Below are 12551 nucleotides of genomic sequence, written 5' to 3'. Positions count from 1 at the left end.
TACTCAGTACAAGTATCTGAAACCATTGCAAATATCAATGTTTGGAATTGCCCAACCTGGCTTGTACCCTCCAATGTAACTTTTATGGCAATATATAGCCCGATCGGCCAGCTTATTTAGCTCAAGTAAAGGAGTCCAAAAACATGAACCACCAGCTTACTTGCCAAAAGCACATCCTTAACCTCACACTCAATTCTTAAAAATACTAGCAGTCTAGCACCATAAGACATAACCCCACCTGCTGCAACATAAAAACCTCATTCCAGAGGATCAGATCCAATCCAATCCCTGTCCTGCTACGGCACATCCCCAATAATTCTATCTCACTCTCTATCCTCGCTGTCTTTCATTAAAGCACTTAATCACATCTCCAAAACATTAACTAGAAAAGAAAGACAAAAATAACAAACTAAACCATTACCCAAAAAGACACACATCTCCTTTCAAAAACCCTCCTCCTCCCCCTTCTCTCTTCCCTTGTCCAAGCACAACAACAACAACAACAAAGTAATGTCAGGCTTTGGGTTTCTCTACTACCCTCATCACTTTCTCTTCTTAGTATTCTTTCTCACCATTTTTACACTCAACCAAGCTCAGGTAAGTCCCTCTTTTCTCTCTAGAATATATGTGATTTGATTAATTTCTCTTGTATCAATTATTTTTCTGTTTTTTGGTTTCTTCTTTAACTGGGTCGTTTTTTAATTTTCATTTTTGAAGGGTTTGGAGGAGCAAAACAGTACAATGATGATGGTACCAGTGATTGATAATCAGCAAACAAGAATGATGATGAGTTCATGGATGAAGATGAGTGAATATCGTAGAAGAAAACTAAGAAGCTTTAGAATTTGTGCAGTCTGTACTTGCTGTGGTGGGCTTAAAGGTCTTTGTTTGCCTTCTCCTTGTTGTTATTCTATCAACTGCAACATTCCAAACAGACCTTTTGGTTTTTGTTCGTTTTCTCCCAAATCTTGTAATTGTTTTGGTTGTCATCTCTGAAACAAAAACCAGAAATTATTTTGTTTTACTTTGAAAGGGATTTTATTGTGAAATTGTTATTCTGTAAGGAGTGTGAATGAAAATCCAAAATCAAAAAAAGAGAAAAAGAGAAAGGATATTTGTTTCTTTTTGGTGTTATTCTTAGTCTCACTTAAGAAACAGTGGGTCTTGTTAGTGTGTTAATGTGTGCTTAAAGAAGGATTAATTTATAGTAATCAAATCTTAGTGAGATTTTTTGTACATTTGTTTATGTTTGGAGCTAAACGTTTAACTTTTTGTTCTTAAGACATTTTCTTTTTGGAATTATGTGTATAATGTATAATTATGGGGTTTGATTTGTTGGGGATTTAGGAAGAAGACGGGTATTTAATGGATGTAAGTTCAAGGCGGTAAAACCATTCAAGGTGGGTGAGAGTTGGTTAGTACATTAAAGTCCATCTCTACTCCACCCTATAATTGATGTTATAAAGACCTCCAAAGTCTATCTCTACTCCATTCTATAATTGAGAAAGTTATAAAGTCCTTCACCTTCTTTAGTTGGGGGTTGCATTGCATGTTCTTGAAGTACAAATCTAAATTAGATTAACAGAATTCATAAATGTGGTTTAGTAGAGTTTTCTTGCACATTTTTGGTGTGCCCAATTTTTATGTACACTTTTCTATTGCAATATTAATGTTGGTGGTGCCTCTGCTCTCTCTTACAGAGCTAACACTACACGTCGCACCAACTCTGGTTTAGAAACTTGGTATCATGAACAGAAATCATTTTCCATCTACACTTCTTGGCCTAAATGGGACTTATATCCGAGTGATTTTGGATTAATTTACAGAGAACTAAAGAGTGGGGAATCAATAATTAAGATAACTGTGTATTGCTATCATATTTTACGTAGTAACTCAATATGAGCTTTTACAATGGTCTAACTAAAGACTCAACTAAATACATAATTTCCTTTTATCAACAAAAAAAAGAAGAAAAGAAACCTAGGAGTGGTTGAAATAGCAACCGAGATTATACATCAGAAAACTACACAAGCTTGTAATAAAACTTAAATACTGCAAACAACAAAGCAAATTCTGTTAAGACAGTTGTCTAGCAGAAGCTGCTTCCATGTGAGGGTGAGAAACAAATACAAGAACAAAAATTTACGTCGTGCTGCACAAGCATAACAGTGGCGGAGCCAAAGAACATACCAACAGGTGTGCATCTCACTTCATCTCCAAGTACTCATTACAAAGAGTTTGCAACTGGTGCAACTGATAGGCTTCCTGGATTGTGGTTAATGTGGAAATATTCCGACTACATTCAACTATGCAAAATAATCTTGGCGAATGATTGCGACAAAATCAGCAGACAATCCATCTTCGTCCTTCTGCTTCCACTGATCTCCCTTTTCTTGGACATGCCACCATAGTTTAGGAGAAAGCGGCGAGTACAAATCTGCATTTGACAGAGAAAAAGATGAATTATTACAAGACTGTCTCAATCATCTCGAGTTCAGGCATTTTGTGTTATTGCTCAGGAACCAGAGAACAGGTAATCACCAAGGAAGATCACAATTTGCTGGTTCCTTCAAATATTTCAACACTGCATCACTACAAAAACTATGCAAATGCAACCCAGAGTTGGTTTTTGAGCCATCATCCACCAACAAGGGACAGGACAATTTTCTATGCTCCTGATATTCCACCCATGTATTCTTGTTTTGATTCATAAGTTGATGATTACCCTACAGTCTGTTTTCTTTTCTGGATAAGTAAAGTTAAAAACTAGCTCTCCTTTAAGAACATATTGATGGTTAGAGTTACCGACTCCCAAGAGTCTTTAGGAAAAGGTCACTTTGCTTTGCTGAACTGAGAAAAAGCCACATTCTTGTCATGATTCGTGATGTAAAAGTACTTGCATATTGCATCTTCCATGCAAATTTTATTATAGTGGTTATTTCATACTAGATGAATGCAGGAAAGTACCTGTATTTTGGGGTGGATCTGGATCTTTTGTACTATGCAACACCGCAGTTCCAGAAAGTATAGTGATAAACCCACAAAGCTCTGATGCTATACTGCTTGCACTCTGACCAGCGTAATCCTACCATAACAATAGACACAGTTAATTTACTGAGATGATAAGTATTGATACTTTCTTGTCTAAAGTAGAACTAGTTATTTTTGCGGCTGGAATCCGTGAATGCAGGATTTTGAACCTTTTGTGAGGACGAGTTGAAACTACCTCCTAAAACACAACCCCTTCAAATCTCTGACCACATAAAAGTCGAGACTTGCTTGCGTGCCTCAAACAGAATCAACTTTATGTCAACTTTTCAAACAGTAAGACTTAAAAGGGTATAAATCAACGAATGCCATACAGTATATATGCATACACGAGAGAATGCACACTAAACACATCCACATCTCTTTTGTTCATTCCGGTCTACAAATGAGTCATATTGACACTACAAGAAAGTAAGAATTTTACACAAACATCGACTGTAACACCAAAATAGATGGTCCTGTTCATGCAGATAAATTTACTAGACTCCTCAATTGATCAACTTACCTTAAACATTATGGCGCTAGCAAAAATTGTGAGAGATGTGAACATGGCGTAGTAGATAGGAGAAACAACTGCTGTATTGAAAGTATCCAATGCCTGGAAGAAACCTTTAACAATTAGTTTTTAGAGAATCATTCAAACGGATGTGATACCCAAATTTAAGATGGACAACAAGGCACTAAAACACATAATCCATGTGAGTTGTCTTTGTTTATTCAAAATAGTTGTCAACGACAAATGAACGGAGACATGGAACTATCCCTTATAAAAACCTCGATGCTAAGGCGATGTGGGGCGCTTTCCTTTGGCAACACGAGGCGTTGCCTCACACTACTACAAATCATTAAAAATAAATTTAGCTAGCCTCTATTTTCTTTTAATCTTATCTACACACTCCACAAATGTATTTAAGCAGCATCGATATCTACGAGTTTATCTTATGCTTAAAGGCAACTGAAGAGAAGGAATAAATTTCAAAAATGTCTCGGGGTGTAGTTCAGGGATTTTTTAAGCCCAGAACGCCAAGAAGTGTAAGTACAGGGGCATCAAAAATTTGAGGTGCAAAAAGGCGCGCCTCAATAAACGCCTTTTTTGACAATGAGGACTTATATTATGATATTATCCTCTTAGTTCCCACTTTCATATTAATCATACAATATAAGCGGTAATCCTACACATAACATGCTTAAATAATGATATAAACAATGTACCAAACTACCACTTATAAATACTAAGCGCAACATTTAAAAGGAACGTGGCTGATGTCTTCAGAAGATTGCATTCACTTGCACCACATGGAGATAGTGTATCGAACAAACTAATGAGTTACACATTCTAAGATGTTTTATGATCCCCAAAACAATATTGAAACTGCTCAAGAATGGATAATTACCTTGTTTAAATAATTCAACTGAGTCATTATACAAGTAACCGAAACCATTGCAAATATCCATGTTTGGAAGTACGCAACCTGGCTTGAACCTTCCAATGTAAGTTTTATGGCAGTGCCTATAGCCTTTACACTCATGACCTGGAAGGAAAAAAACCTGATCGGTGAGGTTATTTATCAAGGAGTTCAACTGAAGGTCGAGAATAAGAACACTGGGTGAGGCTCGTCTATAAAAATCACGTGAAACACACATTTAAAGCAGTGAATATCTTTTTAGTCGAAGATATCAGATACGAGGTGAGTCTGGTGACCTACCGTCAAAGATCCAAATAAAGAACATATTCCAATGTATATCATGATGTTTGTCTGTCCATAGCGTGGGGCACTATGCAACATTAAGACAAGCACCGTGACCAATACCGAAGCCGTATATAAAAGAAAAGCTGGAAAAAAAAATATCCAAAAGTGAACCTCCAAAAGGAAAAACAATTCAAACTAGTCCAAAGTAATAACTGGAAGAAGAAAAGGGAAAGATGCAACACAGTTTTGCAAGTTTGAACCAAACTACCTGGCTGTATTGCTAAATCCCAAATTTCCAAAACTGAAGTTACAGGGTGTTCCTCAGGAGCATGAAGAACAATCATAGTGGAACCCACTACACATAACACGCACCCCACCAAGCCCATCCTCTGTAGTTTCTCGTTCAATATGAAATGTGCTAGAACAGCACTACAAAAATGAAACGATAATGACAACTCAGGTCTCAAGCAAAGCTCGTTCAAGTTTAAAATTTGGAGAAATATACTAATGAAAGAAACAAATGGTGGAAAAACCATTTTCAGTACCTGACAATTATACTCAATGCACCTAGTGGAATTACAAGAACAGCAGGGGCAAACATCAAAGCAATAAAATTGGCTATCTCTCCAACAAACACTGCAATAATGTCCCAATATTTACTTTACATTTGACTCGAAAGTAAAATTCGACTACTGTAATTGTTAAATTTTAAGAGACTGAAACTTACTAGTAATCATTCCAATCCACCAAAGCGGCTCCACTAAGTAACCGTATCCACCAACACCTTCACATATCAAACAAAAAGAACAGTCAAATTACAAATCTAGGGTATTTCAAAAACAAAACAAAAAATTCTCATCAAAAATTTGAAGTACTTACTAGCACGAGCACCAGAATGACCAGCTCTTTTAAGACCTTTCTTCTTAATAATAAAACTTGATCCAATAAAAGCACTAGAAATTACAGCAAGAATAAATCCTTTTAAATTATTTACATAAGAAGCTTCTTCATTCGCCGTCGTCGAAATATCCATTACTAGTTGATGATAATGATGCTGATGATCATTAGCTGTTCTTGATAAATTTAAGAGAAGTATTTATACACGCAAGTAGGAACACTAATGGGGTATTTTCCATAAAAGTTTCGGAACAAATTGATGATGATGATGAAACCCTAGATTCTGATTTAGTTGAGTCCAATGGCATTTCTAGATTTAATGTACAACTAATTTTAAAGGAATCCGGAAAATAATAAATAAAACGAGCAGGAAAGTGAGAAAATGTTTGTTTAAAATGGGAAGAAAGAACACGAGGAAGCACACCACAACAACGCAGCCTCTCTCTCTCTCTTATTACTAGCCAGTCGTATTAAGCGGACTACAAAGTTCAAATACGCCGTCCCGATAAACAGCATAAATTCTTTATGTTAGGAGAATTACACGTGCTTCACGCACAGGTGATGTCATTGCGGATGATCCGGTTTTAGTGTTATTTGAGCCATGGCTCGAGTCGTATGTCAGAGGCTTTTTTTTTTTTTTTTTAGAAATTGATATTTAGTCCCATTTTTGTTGGGCCTTACACTCTTTAGTCCTGTCCTTCAAAGCCTAGTACCAGGAAATTCTAATTCACCAAATTTAAAACAGGTCAGTCTTTTTTTTTTTACGATTCAATCCAAATCAATATTTTCCACAACCGAAAACTCCCATCACTCATATTTCTTCTTCGTAATTCACTTTTTGTTTTTTTCATTTTCCATCGACACTTTAAGTTTGAAAATTCTTGGATTTTACATAAGGAATTTGTGAAGAAGGTGCAGGAATGGTGGGATGTAATGGAGTATCAGGGGCAGGCAAGTTATGTGTTCTTCAAAAAATTGCAAAACTTAAAACATTTTCTGAAGTTATGGAGCCAGCAGGAATTTGGTTCTTGTAAAAGACAGAAGAAGGAGTTGACATAGAAGATTGCAGCTTTTGATTTAATGGAGGAGACAAATCCACTGAATGAGGTCCAGTTTCAAGAGAGAATTGATTGTTGTTTAAAGCTGAAGAACATTAAAGCTCAGGAGGCTAGGAAGTGGTTTATTAGAGCTAAGCAGAATGATTTTATGTGGGGAGATTCAAATACTGGATATTTCCATAGAATTGCAAGTGCAAGGAGAAAGAGAAACACAATTGCAAAATTAGAAATTGATGGGGAGGAATGCTTTGATCAAGAAGTCATTAAATTGGAGATGAGAAGTTATTACTCAAATTTGTTTGCTGAACAAAATGATTTTTCTTTTTCTCTTGATAACTTGGACTTTCCTTGTTTGAATGAGGTAGAAAAGGATTGTATGGAGAAGGAGTTTTCAGAAGAGGAAGTTTATGCAGTTATTAAGCACTTTGGCACAAATAAGTCTCCAGGTCCAGATGGATTCTCAATGGAGTTTATAAAACTTGCTGGCACATAATCAAGAAGGATTTCATGAAGCTTATGGAGGAATTTTACAGGTATGGGAGTTTGGATTGGAGATTAAATTGTTCTTTTTTGTCTTTAATTTCAAAAAAAAAAAGAATATTCTTGTGCTCCAAAGGATTTCAGACCCTTAAGTTTGTTAGGCAGTGCTTATAAGATTCTTTCTAAAGTACTTGCTAATAGACTTAAAACTGTGATGCCTAAATTGATTTCTGATTTTCAAGGAGCATTTATTAAGAGCAGGCAGATTTTGGATGGGGTGTTGATTGCAAGTGAATGTATAGATAGCAGATTGAAGAAAAAGAAGCCTGGAGTCTTGTGCAAAGTTGATATGGAGAACGCTTTTGATCACATTAAGTGGAAGACTTTAATTTGCATTCTGGAGAAACATGGGTTTGGCAGGAGATGGATTTCATGGATCAAATGGTGTATTTATTCAACTAATATTTCTGTGTTAGTTAATGGGAGCTCAACTGAGATATTTAAGCCCTCAAAAGGTTTGAGGCAAGGTGATTCATTATCACCATTCTTATTTTTGTTAGTGGTGGAAGTGTTATCCAAGTTAGTGAATGATGTTGTTAACATGGGACAGATTCATGGGTTCCAAGTAATGGAGGAAGGTTTGGTGATTTCTCACTTACAGTTTGCAGATGATACTCTGCTATTTATCAATGCAGATGTGGAGGAGATGAGGAAGCTACTTATTATTCTGAACACTGTTGAAATGCTCGCATGGTTGAAGTTAAATTTGGAGAAAAGTTCTTTGATCAGTATTGGTGCTGATGAGATTATTCAAGAGTTAGCACTGGAGTTAGGATGTAAAGTGGAACAGCTTCCTATAAAATACTTGGGATTACTATTAGGAGCTACTTCTAGAAATGTCTCAATTTGGGAGGAGGTGGTTCAGAGAATGCAGGAGAAACTGACAACTTGGAATAAGAAATATTTCAACAAAGCAGGGAGGTTGGTTTTGATAAGGAGTTGTCTGGCTAGTTTTCCCATTTACTTTTTATCTCTTATACATATGCCAGCAAGTATTGAATTGAAGCTTACTCAGTTAATGAGGAATTTTCTTTGGGATGCAAAAGAAGACAAGAGGAAAATGTGTTTGGTTGGTTGGCCAAAAATTTAAGATTGACTAGTAAGACTTTGAAGGCAAAATGGGTGTGGAGATATGCTAAGAAGAAGAAAGCTCTTTGGAGAAGGATAGTGCAGCAAAAGTTCAAAAATAATTGTGAAAGTTTGACGCCAAGTGATGATGCAAAACCTCAAGAAAGGGGGTTATGGAAGAATATCTTGAAATTTGCTGTGTTTTTGAATGATGCTTTATCTTTTAAACTGGGAAATGGAAAGTCCATTAGATTTTGGGTGGATAAATGGACTTCAAATGTCCATTAAAAAGACAGATTCCCAGACATTTATAAGGTTGTCAGTAACAAGAATGCTACCATTGCTGAAATGGTGAATGAAGGAAGATTACAGTGTTTCTCAAGAAGAAGACTGAATACACAAGAGCAACTGCAGTGGGATAGCCTTTGTAATGAATTAGGGCATGTTCCAGATTTTTCAGAAGCAGAAGATGAGCTGTTGATGGAAAGTGAATTTTCAGTGCAAGAGTGTTACAATATGCAGTTGGAGGATAGATCTGTGTGTTGCTTTGAGAAATTTCTTTGGAACAAGAATATACCTTCTAAAGTGAGCTTCATGTTGTGGACTAATTTTCACAATTCTCTACCAACATTAACAATGTTGAGTCATAGAGGTGTGAATGTGCAGAGCAAGTTATGTGTATACTGTCAACAAGTGGATGAAACTGCAGATCATATTTTTCTGCACTGCCCTTATGTTGTTCAGGTTTGGAACTTCTTTGTGAAGACTTTTAGGGTGTCTTGGACATTCCATACTACTGTTTTGAATCATTTTGAGGCTTGGAGGATGAATGAATTACAAGGAAAGTGCAGGAAGCTTTGGTGGTTGGTGAACTATGCAATTCTATGGCACCTGTGGAAGGAAAGAAGTTCAAGAGTATTTGGTGGTAGACACAAATTGGTTGATGAGACAATTTTGCTCATTCATAACACTATTATTTTGTGGTGTTTTGAGAATGAGGTTTTTAGAGGATTCACTGTGAATCAAATTCTTTTTCATTGGGACACTGTTATTCACATGTAATATATGTGATTAACTTTGTACTGGCCTTGTAAGTATTATTTCCTTTAATATAACCTTTTCTTCTTAAAAAAAAACTCTCCCACGAAGAAAAAATCCTAATCCTAATCTCTTCCAAATGAAATTTCAAACTCCAAACACAGATCTGGGAATCAAACAAACAATTGATTGGACTTGATTCGACTTGATTCGTAATCATCATACGACGATACTTTTCTTTTTCAAGATACTCAATCTAGGGGAAAACTTGATGAGATTCAATTTCAACATTGAAGAGTTCATCGTTGAAAGCGATTGGAAAGATAAGTATAACCTATTCTTATCATTTAGTTTGATCTCAACTATTAATTTATGAATCGATTTCAGAATTTTATGTAGGATTTCGAAAACCTAAATATTTAGGTTTCATTTTTTTTCCTTGCTTAATTTGAAGATATTTGTATTTCATTGATATCATGTACTTTGAGTAATTGTGTGGTTCTTTTGATAATGGGAAATTTCGGATGTAGATTTGAATGAAATGTTGTTTCTTTGTGTTTGATTGATTTTATGAGCTTGGGGGTAAGAGGTTTATTTTTCATTTTGCCTTTGAAAATACTGAAATCTGGTAGAAATTCTAGAACAAAATTTGGCAGAATGGAGTGGTGCTTGTGATTCATGCAGCTTGGATAAATGCGGATTTTTTTGTTAAATTGGAAATTTTGGGTTTACAAAACGAGTCAATAGGTTTTATTAGTAGTTTCAATTGCTTCAGATAGAGCATCCACTATAGTTTGTATTTTAAACGAGATAGGTTCCCTTGAGCTGCCAAGAATATCCATGCATTATTTCTCATTATTAGGCCAAATGCAGCAAGATCACTTTTTTATTTATAAAATGTGTCTTGATTACTTTATATGCCAATTAGTAGAGGTTTAATCCACTTTGCATCAGTCATGAACACCGGGAATTCTAGGTGTGTGATTATTAATTAATGCACGAGTATAAGGGTTCAATTATCTTGATAGGTTTTTTCTTGTAGCATGAGACCGATTTATGTTTGTTTATAATTAATTCCCTTGTGAGTGCGGCATTAGCGAACATTGAATTAATGAATAAATTGCAGGTCTTTGATGTCAGTCCTTCATGTCTTTTTGGTTGTTCCATGATGAATTAGTACGAAGGCTTTGTGAGTCCAGATTGTATTTGTGTTATTTTTTCAGCGTGTTTAGTGTATTATGAGTGTAAGACTATTCTATATCAACGTCCTTGGTTTTTTAGAGCAAGTGGTCTCCGGATGTATGTACTTTTGTTACCTGATTGGAGAAACGATTCTAATACTCTTGTCACTTGTCAGATGAATTTACAAGTGTTTTCCTAGCTACCTGTTTATGACTAGGTTAATACATCAAATGTTTTTTTTTCCTTAACATCTTTGAGTTTCCATCTTTTGTTTTTGAACACTTGTCATTTCAAATACTTATTTTATTAGTTGGTGCACATTTTTTTTGAGTTATTAATCTGTACATATTTATCAAATGTTAAAGAAACCACTACTCCAAGTTCTCATCTCAATATACACATACTTTAAACACTTACTTTACTAGTTTGTGCACATTTTGTTTTTGAATTATCAATGTGTACATATTTGTACACATGTTGATTATTTAGGTGTACATAGTTTTACACGTGTTATTCATTTTGAAATCTAAGAAATTAGGGGAAGCACTAATGTGTACGTTATATTATTTAGGTGTACATAGTTGTCCACGTGTTGAAAATTTAGGTGTATATAGTTGTATTTGTAATATAAACCAAAAATTAGGGAAATCACTAATGTGTATAATTGTTGAATTTTTTTATAAGTGTGTACATAGTTGTACACCATTGTGCTATCTCAATAATACATGCATGTTTTGTGGTATACATGTTGTGCTATCTCAATAATATATACACGTTTTGTAGTATAAATGTTGGATTTATGTAGGTGTGTACATTGTTGTACACCATTGTGTTCTCTCATGATTTTATGGCCTTGGATTTGGTTGATTTTTATAGGTGTATACATAGTTTGTACACCACTGTATAATCTCAATAAAATATATGACTTGTTTTGCTGGTATGAATGTTGGATTTGTTAGATTTTTTTCATCCATTGTGCGCTACCTCAATAATATATGCATGTTTTAGGTATAAATGATGGATTTTTTGTAAGTGCGTACATAGTTGTACATCATTGTGCTCTTTCACTATTTTATGGTCTCTTCCTGGGTATGTATGTTGGATTTATTAGGTTTTTGTAGGTGTGTACATAGTTGTACACCATTGTACAATCCCAATAATATATATGACTTGTTTTGTAGGTATGGATGTTGGATTTTTTTTATTGGTGTATACATAGTTATACACCACTATGCTATGTCAATAGTATATGCATGTTTTGTAGGTATAGATGATGGATTTTTGTAAGCGTGTATACTATTACTGCTGCTCTCTTTTCTGATATTCCATAGTAGCATAACATAAACATTGAGGAGAGTTTTTGTAAGTGATATGGTGCCATTTCACATTGGGATTTTCTGACCGTCGGGGCATCTGATGACATTTGTTCTAAGGTTTGTTGATTTTTTTTATGCTCGGTGAATCATTTAGGAGTGAAATCATGTGATGCAGCGGTCGAGGTTCTTTTTACTTTTTTAAGAATTCGAATAGTTATTACATGATTTTGTTTCCAAGTGTGATGTTGAAGATTTTAAGCTGGGTGAAAATTATTGCAGTTAGGGATTGGTAAAGAGAAAGCTGCAGACATTACTCAAGATGTACAACAAACGGCATGGAAAATTATTAATCTAGGTGAGTTTATCTTCTTTCTTTTTTTCGTAATTAGGGTGTACGAAGTTACGCAGATATGAGAAAATGACACATAGATGGTTATGGAAAGTCCTAATAGTATTTTCGCTTACATTTTTTTTGTGTGGATACCAAAATGGTTGTCGTGTTGTTGGTGATAGTAACCTGGGTCACAGGGTTTATACACATGTTGATTCTTAATGTGTATATAGTTGTAGCTTGTTGATTGTTAATGTGTACATAGTTGTACACCTGTTGATTCTTAATGTGTACATAATTGTACAATGTAGATTGTTGATGTGTAAATAGTTGCACCTTTGGCATCAATTTTTTTTTCTTTTCGTTTTATGCATCTAATTTA

At 35.0% G+C, this 12551-nt stretch overlaps 2 protein-coding genes and 1 long non-coding RNA gene across 3 annotated transcripts; 2 read left to right on the top strand and 1 right to left on the bottom strand.

Annotated features, from left to right (window-relative positions):
- Positions 1 to 366: 366 nt before the first annotated feature.
- LOC113361308 lies at positions 367 to 1238 on the top strand. Its single transcript, XR_003365061.1, has 2 exons — positions 367 to 597; positions 718 to 1238. It is a non-coding gene; the product is annotated as an uncharacterized LOC113361308 (long non-coding RNA).
- Positions 1239 to 1845: 607 nt separating this feature from the next.
- On the bottom strand, positions 1846 to 6097 carry LOC113356323 (probable magnesium transporter NIPA6). The gene is made up of 9 exons (XM_026599437.1): positions 5619 to 6097; positions 5467 to 5523; positions 5285 to 5375; positions 5008 to 5168; positions 4755 to 4882; positions 4443 to 4580; positions 3554 to 3646; positions 2968 to 3085; positions 1846 to 2437 (listed from the first exon to the last, which is right to left on the bottom strand). The coding sequence occupies exons 1-9, from the start codon at positions 5770 to 5772 to the stop codon at positions 2307 to 2309; spliced, it is 1071 nt and encodes a 356-aa protein (XP_026455222.1). The 5' UTR covers positions 5773 to 6097; the 3' UTR covers positions 1846 to 2306.
- A 1291-nt stretch (positions 6098 to 7388) lies between these two features.
- Positions 7389 to 9364, top strand: LOC113359512. Its single transcript, XM_026603128.1, has 2 exons — positions 7389 to 8155; positions 8599 to 9364. The coding sequence occupies exons 1-2, from the start codon at positions 7389 to 7391 to the stop codon at positions 9362 to 9364; spliced, it is 1533 nt and encodes a 510-aa protein (XP_026458913.1).
- Positions 9365 to 12551: the final 3187 nt, after the last annotated feature.

Source organism: Papaver somniferum, chromosome 3, assembly GCF_003573695.1.
Source record: "Papaver somniferum cultivar HN1 chromosome 3, ASM357369v1, whole genome shotgun sequence".
Taxonomy (NCBI): Eukaryota; Viridiplantae; Streptophyta; class Magnoliopsida; order Ranunculales; family Papaveraceae; genus Papaver; species Papaver somniferum.
The sequence above is the reverse complement of the archived record's forward strand: the minus strand, read 5'-3'. Positions and strand labels throughout refer to the sequence as shown.